Source organism: Anabrus simplex, chromosome 6 (assembly GCF_040414725.1).
Source record: "Anabrus simplex isolate iqAnaSimp1 chromosome 6, ASM4041472v1, whole genome shotgun sequence".
NCBI classification, from domain to species: Eukaryota; Metazoa; Arthropoda; class Insecta; order Orthoptera; family Tettigoniidae; genus Anabrus; species Anabrus simplex.
The window spans coordinates 213,580,411-213,599,177 of NC_090270.1; the positions used below are offsets into that span (position 1 = coordinate 213,580,411).

Below are 18,767 nucleotides of genomic sequence, written 5' to 3' on the forward strand. Positions count from 1 at the left end.
AGCCTTCCAATAAAGATCCATCACGAGTTGCCAAAGGAATGTTATCGTTATCACTGTTCGTTGCTGAACATTGCTCATTTCTAACAACAGGCCACTTCAGTAAGAATGTATTCTCTGATTCCCAAGCAGCCAGTAAAATTAAAAAGCAAAGTCATTAGGGCCTCTAGTAAATTTAAGATATTTTAAATTGTAAAGTATAACCTTAAAGAACAAACTGGAATGCACTATGACTTCTGGCGACTTTCGAGAATACGTCTGCAGTTGGCAACACTGGCTGTGCACGACAGAGGCAGGCGACAGAGTTGCGAGGCCGAGGCAGGCCGCTTTTGATCTCCCACCATAAGTATTCGTACACCTGTGCTGACGAACGGTGTATAGCATTGAATCAGCTGCTATACGATACCTATTGGGGCTAGAGTATTAGGACTGATGGAATTACAAAAACAATACATTCCTTATTTTTATACATCTAAGATTTGAACAAAACGAGTGTACAATCTCTGGTATTAAAGAAATACTGTCAAGAAACACAAAAGCCTATCGTGTCAAAAGTATTCGTATACGTACTATGTTGTGAACGAACTGAATGCAGTCTCTCTTCAGGTTTTGAATACCTTATTGGGTTTCCCTTCGCTTTAATGACATATGTTATTTGCTATTATTATTATTATTAATAATAATAATAATAATAATAATAATAATAATAATGTTATTGGCTTTACGTCCCACTAACTACTTTTACGGTTTTTGGAGGCGGCGTGGTGCCGGAATGTAGTCCCGCAGGAGTTCTTTTACGTGCCAGTAAATCTACCGACACGATTATTTGCTATTTGCTTTACGTCGCACTGACACAGATAGGTCTTATGGCGGCGATGGGATAGGGAAGGCCTAGGAGTGGGAAGGAAGCGGCCGTGGCCTTAATTAAGGTACAGCCCCAGCCAGCATTTGCCTGGTGTGAAAATGGGAAACCACAGAAAACCATCTTTAGGGCTGCCGATAATGGGATTCAAACCCACTGTCTCCCAGATGCAAGCTCACAACTGCGCGACTCTAACCTCATGGCCAACTCGCCCGGTAAATAACAGATGCCGTGACATTGATTCGACTAGAGTTTCGTTACCTGATTAGAGGTCCATGCTTCGTACAAAACAGTTACAGGTAGCCTTGCTCATAATTTGCCTTTTCCGTATCCTGGTCTCCAAACTGCTCCGTAACTGCTCAACTGGATTAATATCCGGGAAATGAGTAGGGGTATGAAGCTTCTCTGGAACATTATACAACAGCGGCAGTCTTGTATTATGGGTGGTATGCTTGAGATCATTGGCTTACTGGAACACGACGTCGTTTTTGGCTGTTTATTTGCTCGACATTGGCAGCCAGATTTATTTTCAAGATGTCAATATAAACTTTGTGATCCATTATACCGTCTATAATATGAAGCTTCCCTACTCCGGCAGCACTCGTACATCCCCAAACCAGCACATTTCCACCTCCGTGTTTCACTGTGGGAGACAGGTTTTTGGGCGCTAGCTCCGTGTTCTTTTTCCGCCATACCTTATGTCGTCCATCTGACCCAAATAAATTAAATTTACTTTCATTGGAGAAAATAACTTTATTCCAAACACGGGTGATGCGTTCGACGTATTGTTTTGCGAAAGCAAGGCGTTTCTTCCAATTCGCTTCAGAAACATAAAACTTCTTGCAAGCAACTCGACCGTTGTACCCTTCGTGTTTAAAAGCACGGCGCACTGTGCTTTCAGATACTGCAATATCTTGATTGGATAGCTGTGGCATTATCTCTGGAGCACTGAATTTTGGTCCTTAATCAGACCCACGACTTTACGCTTGTCTCTGGCAGTCAGTTTCTCTGGACGTCCATTTCTTGGCAAGTTTTGCACAGAGTTATTCTCGACGTCTCACGAGAAATCGCGGCAGCTTGTAGGCATGGCACGAGTAATAGATACTACATTAAGCTACAAACATTGATCGTGATAAACAGTTCGAGCTCTCTGAAAGAGATGCCTGTTCATTATTAAACTGTTCATTATGCAGTACTTACAGTAAATATGTAACTAAAGCGCAATAGCACTGCCAATTTGAAACTTCACAGTAGCACCTTAGTTCATAAGAATCACCGCGGACGGAACCGATGTTTATTGTCAGGACTTGGTTCTTGATATTGACGCATGCGCAGCACTCCTTACCCCACATGCACACGACTTCTCGTCAGACGACCATAGTAGTAGCACAATACCGCAGGGGCGGGTTTTCAGGTGAAGTGCCACTTCACCAATTATTATTACCATAATGAATTACTTAAATTTATTTTTCTTATGACATTTGTTGGTTTTACGGAAAGAAAATGTTTTATTGTACGGCGTTTGGAGCACCTCGTCACCTGATGAGAACCAGGGGAACTCTCCAAAGCGCCGGCTGTCGGCCACAGTACGGCGCGTGAGACTGAGTGAAGACGAGAGATTCCGCAGCTGCCTCTACCTCCCAAGTGCTCCCTCCTAGCGCTTCGCCTTGGCGGTTGCCATGACAACCGTGACGTCACCCGCGTACTTTCCACATAGCGGAATGTGCTAGTGAAGTTGCCGGAATAGCGGAATGTTTCGTCTTCCCTGCGTCATCCTGTGTGAAGTACGAGTACTTACGAATCGTGGTTTCTTCGTAGTGTTGTGCTGTTTTATTTAAATATGTATCCTGTTTATGACATAGTATGCATTTTATTATAAACACCATTTTCACGTTGAAGAAACGAAGATCAGAATGAAGTTCTACGTTTTGATCGCCCTACTGAATCACTGCAAATTTGTGCTACAAAAGAAGTGAAACATTCCGGAAAATCTTACAATCTTACTTTCAAACGATCGTGGTTTAAGGAATTTCCATGGTTGTGCTCCTCTCCAGCTCCACAGAAGTTGTTTTGTTGGGCCTGCTTGCCTTTTATCAATAAAAATAACGTTTGGAATAAAGAAGGATTTTCGGCCCTTTTGAACATAACACGTTCTTTACATCAGCACTCAGACTCTGCAGAACATAAAATACGGCAGCTAGATTTCAAGACATTGGAAACAAACCAAAATACGATCTCTGATGTCCTGAAAGAAAATGCCAGACTGTATATTGTAATTGTACAGTTCAGTGAAAATGTACATTTAAATAGGCTTTTCCTTCAGTTGGTAATTGATGCAGTGCTCTATTTAAGTAAGCAAGAACTAGCTTTTCGTGGTCATGACGAAACATTAAATTCAATAAATCGTGGTCACGTGCTGGACCCTCCGCCAGTCACAGGTACGAGGTACGAGTACAAAACAACCAAAGACAACACGTAGTTCCTAAATCTTGTCCTCCTCTGTGGTGTAGTGGTTAGTGTGATTAGCTGCCACCCCGGAGGCCCGGGTTCGATTCCCGGCTCTGCCACGAAATTTGAAAAGTGGTACGAGGGCTGGAACGGGGTCCACTCAGCCTCGGGAGATCAACTGAGTAGAGGTGGGCTCGATTCCCACCTCAGCCATCCTGGAAGTGGTTTTCCGTGGTTTCCCACTTCTCCTCCAGGCAAATGCCGGGATGGTACCTAAGTTAAGGCCACGGCCGTTTCCTTTCCTCTTCCTTGTCTACCCCTTCCAATCTTCCCATCCCCACCAAGGCCCCTGTTCAGCATAGCAGGTGAGGCTACCTAGGCGAGGTACTGGTCATCCTCCCCAGTTGTATTTTCCGACCCAGAGTCTGAAGCTCCAGGACACTGTCCTTGAGGCGGTAGAGGTGGAATCCCTCACTGAGTCCGAGGGAAAAACCAACCCTGGAAGGTAAGCAGATTAAGAAAGAAAGAACCTAAATCTGTCGCTCGAAACCGAACGGGTAATAGCTCTTCACCATACTTTACAGCCACGAGCCGCCACTGCAATACCGATCTATTATAGCCTGCACTGTCGATCGGGGTCTCCCAACAAACGATGAGATCTCCCGTTAAGATTTACACCGATTGTGGAGTCTTAATAACAAGCTTTGCGGCCAGTATCCAGTATTCTGGAGGTAGTAGGTTCGACACCACTATTTTCCGTGTTTTCCCATTTTCACACCAGGCAAATGCTGGGGCTGTGCCTTAATTAAGGCTACGGCGGCTTCCTTCCCATTCCTAGGCCTAGGTCGCCATAAGACCTATCTGCGTCGGTGCGACGTAAAGCAACTTTAAAAAAAAAAACAAGCTTGCTCTCCGCTTGACTGCTTTCTTTTCCCTTACGACCGAGCTCGATAGCTGCAGTCGCTTAAGTGCGGCCAGTATCCAGTATTCGGGAGGTAGTAGGTTCGAACCCCACTGTCGGCAGCCCTGAAAATGGTTTTCCGTGGTTTCCCATTTTCACACCAGGCAAATGCTGGGGCTGTACCTTAATTAATGCCACGGCCGCTTCCTTCCCACTCCTAGCCCTTCCTTATCCCATCGTCGCCATAAGACCTATCTGTGTCGGTGCGACGTAAAGCAACTAGCAAAATTTTCCCTTACGACTCATACTGACACCACTTCACAATCACACATGCAAACACAGCTGCAGTCGACCTCGGACTGAACAATTGCGTGTCAGACGAGTTTCCGCCGTACGGGAACTGCGCTCACAAGGTGTCGTTCCAGAATGCACGACTAATTTATTTTTGACGTTTTAAGTATTGTCCCGACCGGGCGAGTTGGTCGTGCGGTTAGAGGCGCGCGGCTGTGAACTTGTATCCGGGAGATAGTGGGTTCGAATCACACTATCGGCAGCTCTGAAGATGGTTTTCTGTGGTTTCCAATAATCACGCCAGGCAAATGCTGGGGTTGTACCTTAATTAAGACCACGGCCGCTTCCTTCCAACTCCTAGGCCTTTCCTATCCCATCGTCGCCATAAGACCTGTCTGTGTCGGTGCGACGTAAAGCCACTAGCATAAAATGTATTGTCCCGTTTGCGATCATTCTTATCAGTGTGAATATAATGGCCTACAAACACTCGGATTACTGTGAGGGAATTCCCTACTGAAGGACTGGTACAGGGAGACAGCTCTTAAGTAATGGCGACAATTACGTGCTAAGATTCTAATGTTGAAACTCATTAAATTATTCATGTTTACCGCTTGAGTCTGACGCGCAAATGTCGGGACAAACAAAGAGAGAATAAATAGGACCCATATGTGCGTTTTATTTAGGACTACCACTTGGTCGTGAGTATAAAGGCGGTCCAATGAGTTTTGAAATGCACGCCAAAAGCAGGGTGTTTGTTTGCTGGTAAAACAACATCTCTCTGGTAGCTCATTTAGTAAAACATAATACGGAAGACAATTAATACTAACGTATTAACCACATTTACATCAAATTCTTTAGAAGTTCAGACACACAATAGCTCCCGGCGATCAGTGTTAACTGCGCGATAAGCGAAACATAGTAGCTCAAGTTCAAATCTCCAATCGACCATTGTTGCCAAGATAAGGCCAACAGTCTCCCCAGCCCACTGTTGAAATGACGTATGGCTTTTAGTGCCGGCAGTTTCCGAGGACAAGTTCGGCTCGCCAGATGCAGGTCTTTCGATTTGACTCCCGTAGGCAACCTGCGCGTCGTAATGAGGATGAAATAAATGATGATGAAGACGATACATATACCCAGCCCCCGAGGCAGCAGAAATAACCAATTATGATTAAAATTCCCGACCCAACCGGGAATCGAACCCGATACCCCTGTGACTAAAGGCCAGCACGCTAACCATTTAGCCACGGAGCCGAACAGCCCACTGTTAAGGGAGTACAACAGAACAGCCGAGCGGAACACGAAAAAATCACTTCAATAATACAAATACCACAACAAACACAACAAGAACAATATTGTATTATAAATAAATAAGAGCCTAAATGTGTTTAACATTTGCATTCCATGAAATTAAATTATGGTTTCCTTCTAGGAACCTTATTTTTTGATATAGGGTAGGCCAAAAGCAGCCCTTTATACAAGTGGAGGCACATGCTTCCCCTAGTGCACCGTCACTTCATTGTCCTACGTAGGAGGCTTGCAGTGGTATGTCAACGGCGCACTAGCGCCGGCGTCTTGGAAAGGTGTAGCATTCCAACTGATGAGCCCACTGATGTCTGCTACACTGGGACGAAACGCTGGTATTTTCACTTAAGAGCTCAAATGCTCAAACTGTTCAGATATTTGAAGTGACATGTTAAGTAAACAACTGCTCAAAATATAATTAGCCTACTTTCATCTATCTGTATGTATGTCTACCACTTAGTCCTATTTCTTGATAAGTGTCGGAGATAAGGCGAGATGAATTTATATGACATATTTTTACGATCGGATGCCCTTCCTCATACCAAATTCAATTGAAGATATAGAAAAACCTACAACCTTTTTTTCCAGTCAGTGACCAGGTCAGGGATGGAATCTTGCGGCGAGGATAGGAACTGTGCCGGCTGCCGAAGCCTGTCGCACTGCTCTGGGACAGTGATTTAATGACTGACAGATGAAATGAAATTATAGTGGAGTGTGTTGCTGGAATGAAATAAGACAGGGAAAACCGGAGTACCCAGAGAAAAACCTGTCCCGACTCCCCTTTGTCCAGCACAAATCTCACATGGAGTGACCGGGATTTAAACCACGGAACCCAGCGGTGAGAGGCCGACGCGCTGCCGCCTGAACCACGGAGGCTAGTCGAAGATATAATGAAGACGAAATGTATGTTGTGAATGAAATCGCGTAAGAAGGTGGAAGGAATCGACTGTGCCCTATGGATAGGAACCAAGGCCCACTGTCACGGCATTTGCCTGGAAGTGAACATGTGAAGCGACAGGAAACCATTCATTATCAGGGCAGCCGACTGTGGCGTTCGAACGCCCTAATTAGCAGCCCCCTGCTGCATGGACATTGGCAAACCGTGACAGGCTGCTGATAATTTGAAAGTGATCGCGAATGGGACACGAACTAGCCTTTCTTCACGTTCTTTTTTCTTCTTCTGTAATTAGAGTGATCGCAGATGAGACATAACCGCTTACAGCCCTGTTTACAGAATGCTTTCATGTCTGTACGAATACTTGATGGCACGATGGTTGTTTGTGGTTTTTTTTTGTTACATTATGTCTTTAATACTAGAGATTATACCTAGGTAATACACACTTTTGTTCAAATCTTAGATGTATAAAAATAAAGGAATGTATTGGTTTTTAATACCATCAGTCGTATTAATCTAGCCCCAACAAATATCATATAGCAGTTGACTCAGTGCTACACACCGTTAGCCAGCACAGGTGTACGAATACTTATGGTACTGCTGTACATTTGAAGGCGCGTGACTGGCAAGCGACAGGGCCCGCCAACGGTTACAAAGCTAGGAGACCGCTCTCAGACCAGTAGTGTCTCGCGACAAGCGGACGCAGCACGTGTTTTCTGAAGTGATAGTATGTCTGAAATAAAATTTACTGGTGAAGAAGACGACCTATTAGTTAAATTAGTTCTAGAAAACCCACTGCTGTTCGATCCTGAAGTTGAGTCGTACAAACATTCGAAGAGCCGTGAGAAAACCTGGAAGATTATTGGCGGGAAATTAAACAAAAGTGGTAAGTTGTTTACGATTGCTTTTATACATTATAATATTAATAATATATTAATTACGTATATTGGAACAAATGGATTATTACTAGGCCTATGGGTTAGTATCTTCTGTTTATGCGATCCGCTTGCCAGGAAATTGCAGCAACGGCTGTTATGAAATACTTACGTAACTCTTCCCTTATCTCGAATCCAGCTCTATTTGCGTACCCTCCTGCACAGGTTAAAGGTGGCGGTGGGGATAGTTATTGTTTTAAGAGTAAGTACAACTGGGCAACCATCCTGAGCGGCTCAGGCAATTGGGGCGCTGGCCTTCTGACCCCAACTTGGCACGTTCGATCCTGGCTCAGTCTGGTGGTATTTGAAGGTGTTCAGATGCGTCAGCCTCGTGTTGGTAGATTTACTGGCACGTAAAAGAACTCCTGCGGGACAAAATTCCGGCACCTCGGTGTCACCGTAAACCTTCAAAAAATAGTTCGTGGGACGTAGAAACAATACCAAATGGAGTCCGGCCCCGCGGTGTAGGGGGCAACGCGTCCGCCTGTCACCCGGCGGCCCCGGGTTCGATTCCCGGCTGATTAATATCCCTGGCCTGGGAACTGGGTGTTTGTGTCGTCCTTAACGTTCCTTTCCTCACATTCAACATTCTATACTTCCTCCATTGCAATTTCACGCAGGTTCATATCACATGGTGCAAGTAGGGACAAAAGATCTCTATAGGTCGACGCCCCGAGCAAATAGCATTAAAAAAAGAAAAACACTAAATGGAAAATGGAAGGGGTTCGACACTTCGAGAATGGAGGAACCGGTATCGGCTAAAGATAAACAACGGCCAGGAAAGGCATGAAAATGAAAGTCTCCCTAGGTCTCGATACCAAATACCGATGGGGTCGGAAAATAACAAAATTTGACCAAGGGAGGTCGGATAGGTTAGATGAAAGCGAGGAACCTGGCACAAGTAAGTGAAAGCAATGCCAGGACTCAACTAAGGTCCCATGGTCGCCAACCCACACTCCCAAGTTAGGAGCCCCTAGGGTCCCTTTTAGTTGCCTCTTACAACAGGCAGGGGATACCGTGGGTGTTATTCTACCGTCCCCACCTACAGGGGGGGACGGTTCAAAGAATGTATGTTTGGTGTTAGCGTTGTTTCCACGTCATTATCGATGTGATAGAAAATTTGTTCGAATCTTTCTAGTAATCAAGTGCGTAACAGGCTATGTAAAGAACAGGAGACTAAAAATAATGTTATTGGTTTTACGTCCCACTAACTACGTTTACGGTTTTCGGAGACGCCGAGGTGCCGGAATTTTGTCTAGCAGAAGTTCTTTAACGTGCCAGTAAATCTACCGACACGAAGCTGGTGTATTTAAGCACTTTCAAATGCCATCGAACTGAGTGAACTGAGCCAGTATAGAACCTGGCAAGTTGGGCTCAGGTGGCCAGCTGTCTACCATCCGAGCTATTCAGCCCGGTGGAGGCTAAACATGAAATCATCACATGTCTCCGGCAAAATGTTGATATGTATATAAAAAGCTCTGAATACTTGTCTAAGAAACCCAAATGCGTTTTCTGATACCCTTCTGGCACGACAACGACTATAATTGAATGTCTGTTTAGTGAAGACACTATAGGCCATAGGGTGCGTAATGAGAAAGAAAAAAAAAAAGGTGGAGGGGAAAGAATCATAGGACTTAGTGGTCGGGAGGGGTACAAAAGGTGGTGTCGATGAAAAAGGTGTATAGTTTTCGTTTTTATGGACAATTATTATTTGGAGTTTCCTCTTTAATTTGATGTATGTTTCATTGATTTTGGATGACTGCATGTTTTTATAATTTTTTAAAAAAAATGTGTCACTGCACAAGCTATTTCTCCAAATTTCGTGAGCATTTCTTCAATTAGGACAAGATATCTCGGGACCAATTTCCTCTAGAAGGCGGTAATTTATGTTTGCATAAGTTGGCTACATTGGTTGCTACGATATCACTTCTTATCTGATATTTATGTAGTAAGAAACATGGCAGCAGCCACGTTTTGTAAGTGGCATATCACTTCTTCAAGTGTAATTTGTTAAAAAAAACTACATATTTTTGCGAAAGTTTCCGATTTTCTCAGAAACGACTTAAGGTAGAGCTCTAAAATTTTTACCTCTCATTAACAGAGGGGAGGTGGTACACATTTTAATGTCCAAAAACATTTTTCTTTTTCATGTTTTTTGATAGTTTATACCTTATTTTATTATATACTGCTTGTTTATTTTGTACAAGTCATCCCTTAAGGTCTCAAATGCCATTTAAATATCACCCTGACATCTGAGGTTACGCCCCCTTTTTGTATAACTGATATTTTGTTGCCGCATTTTTGTTCTCTTTCTAGGGTTGGTATAAGTGTTGTGGCTTGGCGGCATAACAAAGGTTTTTAAAAGGTTGTGGACAGTAAACCTTAATATCGATGGCCTAGATTGAATACATCGAATCTCACAAAGTTCTTCCTATCCATTATTTCCTTTAAGACAGGTTACGCCTCCCAGCCACACATGGATATGCAGTCATCAGAACAATGTTCGTTGTGTTCTTTTATCCTATGCCGATGTGTGAAGGAAAATGAACCTTACCGTACCGTACTATAGGAAAGTATGTTCGCGTGGCGTATTTACTAACTCCTAGAGTATAATTTTTATAAGGTCCATTTTCCTTTACTCGTAAGCATAGGAAAAAACCCAACGAACATTGTTCTGATGGACTGCATTCCCAAATGCGGCTGGAAGGCGTGACCAATCCTAAGGGAAATAATGGATAGGAAGAACTTTGTGAGATACGAGGTATTCAATCTAGGCCATCGTTATGGTGATTTGCAAGTTGAAAAGTTGGAATGCATAGCACATGTCAAAAAAAAAAAAAAAAAAAAAAAAAAAAAAAAAAGAATGGGATGTCAGCTCCGGAGGTTAGTGAAGGATTATAAAGGCAAGAAACTAGATTATGGAAAGTTCATATCTGAGCATGGTAGGCTAACTGAAGTACAACACACAGGCATATTATGGCATGGCTATAAGGGGAAATAGAGATAGATTGTATGGATAAAATGAAGCAGGGAGTCTGGGCAATATTTTTACACAAGTGTTCGATAGATGAGAATCCACATTTTCTTTGTCCGAAAGGTGAATCAAGATGGTGTAAGTATAATAGGTCCCTTGTTATTGATGAACCTTTTCAGCATAAGCTTTGGCTTGCAGATGAAGTTATAAAAGTCATCAAACCAGTGTTCAGAAATCTAGCATCTCCTGATAACCTTCGTAAATGTTTACATGGCAATACACAAAATGTAAATGCATCGTTCAATAGTGTAGTCTGGAACCGCGTACCCAAAACAGTGTTTGTTGTCTATGATGCCTTATGTATAGGATTGTATGATGCAGTGTTGACCTATAATGAGGGCTGTGTGGGTCGAATATTTCCGAAGTTATTGAATATTACACTTCACAAAAAACAATTATTTTTAGCAGAGAAGTAAAAAAAATGTTTCTGCTAAGTGTGAGATTAGATGACGTTATAAAACTTTCAGTATATACAGCAAAGATTGCTTCTGAACCATACCAAATTTCATCATTCTAAGCTTTATAGTTTTGTAGAAAAACACTTTTAAATATGGACAATTTAACGTTGCCAAGATAGAGTGTACCACCTCCCCTTAAAAGACAATGAGCCGCTGTTTGGGGGAGTTCTTAGTAAAATGATTTCCAACGATGGCTCCAGTGGTGTTCGGGAAATTCCATTTTATCCAAAATTCTTTAGAAATCTGTCGAAACTCTTTTTGGCGTAGGTTCTAGCACGAGTTGAGGTACCCACTTGCTTCTTAAAGGCCTAAGAGTAGGATGACCAGATGTAAACAGATTTAAAAAAGAAGACAGTATCGGAAAAAGGAGGAAACAGAAATCCTACAATGAGAGTCTGAATTTAGACTTATATACACCATTCTAATTTTCACATACATAAAAATTATCCATTTCCATATTATACAGTAAAATTTTACAAAATTTAAACAATGAAACTAATTTACAAGCCTTGCTGGTACTTTTCTGAAAATCCAGTTGCCTTCACGAGTTTCGGCGTGTTCAAATACACATGTAAATTCCTTTAGATTATATGGAGCAATTAAGAGGATTTTCATATATTCTACTTTGAAACGATTCCTGTTATCAGTTCATTGGGCTGAGATTAATGAAAATAATCGTTTGCACTGCATAGAAAAACAAAATAATGTTAATAACTCTGAAGTACAATCAACTGACTTGCGTGAATTGAAATACTTTGCCCATTTCTGACTACAAGGTAACTTGTTAAATTCAGGGTCATCACTGCTCTCATTCAGGAATTGCTTCAAATTGCAGAACTGATTAGAAGATTTCACATCATCAGTTTAAAAGGATTTAGACTTAGTTTGCAAATACAGAATATATTTTTCAACATCACAGTAATCAATATCAATCTTCAGCGCCATGCACTTAAAACAGGCTTTCTTCAAAGGTTGCGTGCCAGAAGCGACCGTGCCGGATGCGACCACGCCGATATCGTGCCGCTAGCTAGTGAGTGGATTAAGCATCGTGACGCATGCGACCCGTCAGTCAATCAACCAGTCAGTCATCACTGATCTGTATTTAGAGAATCACCGAAGTGGCAGATTGCCTATCGGTTGTTTACTTAGTCTTTTCTTAAATAATTTCAGAGCATTTGCAAATATATCGAACATTTTCCTTGGTATTCCAATCCTTAATTCGCTTTCCTATAAACGAATATTTGCCTCAATTTGTCCTCTTGAATTCCAACTTCATCTTCATATTGTGATCTTTCCTACTTTTAAAACCACCACTCAAACGTATTCGTCTACTAATGTAATTCCACTGACAGCTCGTAGAATACCGCTTAGTCGAGCAGCTCGTCTCCTTTCTCCCAAATCTTAGCGTAAGGATGCAAGCTACAGACCTGAAAATAACGGCATTGTGATCCTCTCTCCAAGATCTGCTGTGTTAATTTGGAGCATTAGTTATCTTCCATATTGTATATACTGGAATGTGCTTTAATTATGTTACATGATCATACGGAACTTACTTTCTTTCTTTTTTTTTTTTTTTTTTTTTTTTGCTATTCGCTTTACGTCGCACCGACACAGATATGTCTTATGGCGATGATGGGATAGGAAATGCTTAGGAAGTGGAAGGAAGCGGCCGTGGCCTTAATTAAGGTACAGTCCCGGCATTTGCCTGGTGTGAAAATGGGAAACCACGGAAAACCATCTTCAGGGCTGCCGACAGTGGGGCTCGAACCCAAAGTATCTGAATCATTGCTACCATTTCCTATGATTACTTTGAAAGTTTTCAAATTTTATTTTTTAGCGCATGACTTTTAGTGCCGGGAATGTCCGAGGACATGTTCGGCTCGCCAGATCTGTAGCTCATTTTCCCGGACATCCCATGGGAGTGAACTACCGTACATGTAATAGGCCTACTGTGTGAGGATGTTCTCCGTGGGTGAAATTGTAATTGTACGGGCTAGAAATGGGAAGGAAGTGGTCGTAGGCATGAGGAAAGAACCATCCTGGCATTTGGCTGGAAACGAAAATGGGAAACCACGAAAAACCATTTTCGAGGATGGCCGAAGCCCTATCCCTAAATAGCCTTAACAGGCAATGCCGTAACGCACTGAGATAACCTGTTTGGTAGCTTCTCCCAGGAATGGAAACGCATCACCATATTTCGTGTTGTAAAAAAATACCAGTTTCCCGCAGTAAATTCTTCAAAAGCAACTTCTGCTCAATCATTTCTCTTTGCCGAAAATCCAGCGACTGAACTTCCATGATCCCCAAGAATTGTGTTTACAGATAAGGTAACTATAAAATAAATATAATCACCGCGCTGAGTGGCTCAGGCGGTTGAAGTGCTGGCCTCCTGACCTCAACTTGGCAGCTTCGATCCTGGCTCAGTCCGGTGTTATTTGAAGGTACTCAGATATATTCTTTCTTTCTTTCTTAATCTGCTTACCCTCCAGGGTTGGTTTTTCCTTCGGACTCACCAGTGAGAGATCCCACCTCTACCACCTCAAGGGCAATGTCCTGGAGCGTGAGTCTGTGGGACAATGGGATATAACTGGGGTGGAGGACCAGTACCTCTCCCAGGCTATGCTGAACAGGGCCCTTGTGTGTGTGTGGGGGGGGGGGAGATTGGAAGGGATAGACAAGGAAGAGGAATGAAGCAGCCGTGGCGTTAAGTTAGGTACCATCCTGACATTTGCCTGGAGGAGAAGTGGGAAACCACGGAAAACCACTTTGAAGATGGCTAAGGTGGGAATCGAACCCCCTCTACTCTGTTGACCTCCCGAGGATGAGCGGACCCAGTTTCAGCCCTCGTACCACTTTTCAAATTTCGTGGCAGAGACGGGAATTGAATCCGGGCCTCCGGGGTTGGCAGTTAATCACACTAACCACTACACCATAGAGGTATTATTATTATTATTATTATTATTATTATTATTATTATTATTATTATTATTATTATTATTATTATTATTATTATTATTTACAAACATAATCTTCGTTAAAATATAACTGAACTTGTAGTAGTATTCAGTATAGAATGACCATATTATATATTTCCTCCCGCTTTTTTTAGGGTTTTGACCTTAAAATATCTCTTGCATTATTTATGTCCCATCTATGTTTCCTCTTGGGGTGGAATATATTTATGGTATTCCAAACTATACATTACACTGATTTAGTTTTCAGCGACGACTTCTTGAGTTTGTTTTAGATATTACCTTTGTGTGTGATATAATGTATGAATGTTTTATTTGAACTTTCGTCATAGAAATGTACTCAATACATTACTTATTACTAGCAAATCCACCCGTGCTTCGCTATCGATATCGAAGTAAATTACTGTGCATGCAATGAATAAGATTTTTTTTAAAATTACATGTCCCTTAGCATTATCCGAAAAACAGCAAAGAGATGTCCACATACATTGTTTCCAGTGTAAAGTGCGAGTTGCGGAGTTGTGATGATAACGGCAGATCCACTTGCCTACTGCCATTCACAATCGAGCTAGAAATTTTCATTATAATGGCTGGCCCCATTGCCTACTGCGCGGTCACAATCGACTTGGGGAAGTTTTCATTACAATGGCAGGCCCTATTTCCTACTTCCAGACTAATTACAGTTGAGGAATTGTTATTATAATGGCAGGACTTCCCAATCTGGTAGTCAAAATTGAGTTGTGCTGTTGACATTATAATGACAGGCCATTTTTATTAATGCCAGTCAGCTTACTGATAGTCACACCGAATTGGTGAGTTTCCATTATAACAGCAGGCCACTATGCCTAACGTCAGTCACATTTTAGGTGGGTAAATTTGATTATAATGGCGAGCACCCTTGTCTACTGCCAAACACAATCGGGTAAAAGAGTTCTGGAAAACAATTGCATGCCCCTTTCCTTCTGCCAGTCAAATCGAGAAGGGAATTATTCATTTCAATGGTACAAAGGACTTGGAGAAGGACCCCATTCCTACTAACAGTCAAAGTCGATGTGGGAGTACTGATTACAATAGCAGGCGCCCTCGTGCTGGCAGTCACTATCGATTTATAAAGTATTAATTACAATGGCAGACACACCCTTTCTAAATTGCTACAAATCGATTCAGTGAATAAATATACAGTAGATCGGCATACGAAGTATATGCGTGTTTTCCGTCATTTACAGATTAACTGCTGCCAGACGGTCCGTCATATCGACAAACGGATGCACGATAAGACACCCCGTTCAGCGGTCTAAATGGGTTGCCCTATGATATTTTCTCGTATGTCATCCATTTATGGGTAAGACTGAGTTAGAAACATTGAATAGGGTGAAATTTGGGGAAGGTTTTCTCACAGTGCATTACTTTTCGGATACTTATCTGACAGTTACAAATATATAATTTGGCCCACATACGACTACTGGGTGGGCCAATGTTCGTGTAGAATTTGATGATCCTATATTTCCTATAAGAGATTCAAACTATCAATTACACGTGTAAAAATGCAAAATTTACGTACATTTGAGAAATAGAGACAAATCTAACGTATAAGGGATAGAGATACGACAAAAAGTCATAGGAGCAAAGTTGTAGATCACTGCAAATTGAACGGAGCTCGTGACATCCGTTTTGTGATACGACTTACAGTTTAGTCACCAAATACCTCGAAAGGAAGGTCGACACCGTCATTAAAATTGCGTCCATATTTTGATATTTGTCGGGGGTAAAAATATTTTTTTTAAATCTCATTTTTCCGTCGGTTACAGGCTAAAATCTAGAATTCTGCCAAATTTCAATTTTCTAGCTCGTCTAGAAGATTCTGCCGCCATCTTGACTTGGGGAGGGGGTTAAAAGTGAGGACTTCTAGGAAACTTTTAAGCCCATGAAACCTCTAGGTTATCGTTTTGGATAAATATATCCGACTGCGTTCTTATGCTAATCCCCAAATTTGCAACTCCCAGCATGCCCACCTCAGGTATTTTGAGAATTTTCGATTTTTCTAGGGATCTTGAGGTCATCAGCTTCTCTGGTACCAAGTTTTAAATTTTATAAGATGCCTGAAAGTGCCTCATTAATTAACGTCTATTTTCATTTTTATACCTTAATTTATATACACTGACTGACAGAGCAAATGCAACACCAAGGAGGAGTGGTTCGAAAGGGATGAAAGTTGGGGAAAAAACAGAGTCGGCACGAAAGAATAATTGATGTTTATTTCAAACCGATATGCAGGTTACACAATGCGCACGGCATCGACTCAGTAGGATGTAGGACCACCGCGAGCGGCGATGCACGCAGAAACACATCGAGGTACAGAGTCAATAAGAGTGCGGATGGTGTCCTGAGGGATGGTTCTCCATTCTCTGTCAACCATTTGCCACAGTTGGTCGTCCGTACGAGACTGGGGCAGAGTTTGCAAACGGCGTCCAATGAGATCCCACACGTGTTCGATTGGTGAGAGATCCGGAGAGTACGCTGGCCACGGAAGCATCTGTACACCTCGTAGAGCCTGTTGGGAGATGCGAGCAGTGTGTGGGCGGGCATTATCCTGCTGAAACAGAGCATTGGGCAGCCCCTGAAGGTACGGGAGTGCCACCGGCCGCAGCACATGCTGCACGTAGCGGTGGGCATTTAACGTGCCTTGAATACGCACTAGAGGTGACGTGGAATCATACGCAATAGCGCCCCAAACCATGATGCCGCGTTGTCTAGCGGTAGGGCGCTCCACAGTTACTGCCGGATTTGACCTTTCTCCACGCCGACGCCACACTCGTCTGCGGTGACTATCACTGACAGAACAGAAGCGTGACTCATCGGAGAACACGACGTTCCGCCATTCCCTCATCGAAGTCGCTCTAGCCCGGCACCATGCCAGGCGTGCACGTCTATGCTGTGGAGTCAATGGTAGTCTTCTGAGCGGGCGCCGGCAGTGCAGGCCTCCTTCAACCAATCGACGGGAAATTGTTCTGGTCGATATTGGAACAGCCAGGGTGTCTTGCACATGCTGAAGAATGGCGGTTGACGTGGCGTGCGGGGCTGCCACCGCTTGGCGGCGGATGCGCCGATCCTCGCGTGCTGACGTCACTCGGGCTGCGCCTGGACCCCTCGCACGTGCCACATGTCCCTGCGCCAACCATCTTCGCCTCAGGCGCTGCACCGTGGACACATCCCTATGGGTATCGGCTGCGATTTGACGAAGCGACCAACCTGCCCTTCTCAGCCCGATCACCATACCCCTCGTAAAGTCGTCTGTCTGCTGGAAATGCCTCCGTTGACGGCGGCCTGGCATTCTTAGCTATACACGTGTCCTGTGGCACACGACAACACGTTCTACAATGACTGTCGGCTGAGAAATCACGGTACGAAGTGGGCCATTCGCCAACGCCTTGTCCCATTTATCGTTCGCTACGTGCGCAGCACAGCGGCGCATTTCACATCATGAGCATACCTCAGTGACGTCAGTCTACCCTGCAATTGGCATAAAGTTCTGACCACTCCTTCTTGGTGTTGCATTTGCTCTGTCAGTCAGTGTATACATATATATAAGCATGACAACTAGTGATGAGAAATCTGGGAACGAAGACAGGAGGGCATTGGATCAAAGAAATTCAAGAGGATCTCCAAACAGTTGGACTCGAAATTACAGATGCAGAGAACAAGAATAAAATTACCACCCTTCTTAAGAATCACACATTTTCAACTGAAATGATGCTCAGAAGGCCTGTAGAGATTTCAGACGAATTAAGAACGCTGCGATCAGAACGAATGAAGAAGTACTGGGCAGATAAAAAGTATCGAACAGTACAACCTTCAAAGAAAAAGTGTACATGGAAGACTCAAGTTGTCCAATGTGCCCAATAAAGTTAATAATAATAATATAAGCACATTACAGTATATATAGATCGCTCCAAACCGACTTCCATTTATTAATGTACATTATATTTCAACCCCTTCCCTAGGGGCTCTAGGGGCGTCTTGCCTCCACAGAATTTTTTTTTTCCAGACAGTAGGTAATATTTATACGCCCCACCCCAATGGGGGCCGAACTTTAAAAAATCTGGAGTGTCACTATTTATCTCAGCGACCCCGAAATCTATGGATTCGACACTAGTTTCGATTATTTTTATATATCACATTCCCTCCTCGCTCCCCACCCCAAAGGGGGCTAAATTTGGACTCAAAAAAAAAATCCGGAGTGTCACTCTTCTTCTCAGCGACCCCGAAGTATATTATGTATTTGGCACTATTTTTGATTACTTTTATGCATCACTCCCCCTCGCCCCCACCCCAAAGGGGGCTGAAGTTGGACTTTAAAAAATCCTGAGTGTCACTCTTCATCTCAGCGACCCGGAAATCTATGGATTAGACACTATTATCGATTTTCTATATATCACTCCGCCCTCGCCCCCCGCACCAAAGGGGGCTGAACTTGGACTTTAAAAAATCCGAGTGTCACTATTCATCTCAGCGACCCCGAAAATTATGTATTCGACACTATTTTCGATTAATTTTATACACACAGTAAGTTATAACGTAGAGACAGGAATTTGCCTATTTTATTCCTGTGTTCAGAAACGTAGGCTTTTGAGACATAAATCCATTTTAGGGTCACTTTAGCTATATTTCGTTG

At 43.0% G+C, this 18,767-nt stretch overlaps 1 protein-coding gene across 1 annotated transcript in view; it reads left to right on the forward strand.

The window, feature by feature from the left end:
• Window positions 1–7,390: 7,390 nt before the first annotated feature.
• Window positions 7,391–18,767, forward strand: part of LOC136875665 (uncharacterized) — a 31,286-nt gene continuing 19,909 nt past the window's right edge. The window contains exon 1 of the mRNA XM_067149213.2: window positions 7,391–7,582. Within this exon, the coding sequence (XP_067005314.2) occupies window positions 7,426–7,582 (157 nt within the window). The 5' untranslated portion in view covers window positions 7,391–7,425. The remainder of the gene's footprint in view (window positions 7,583–18,767) is intronic.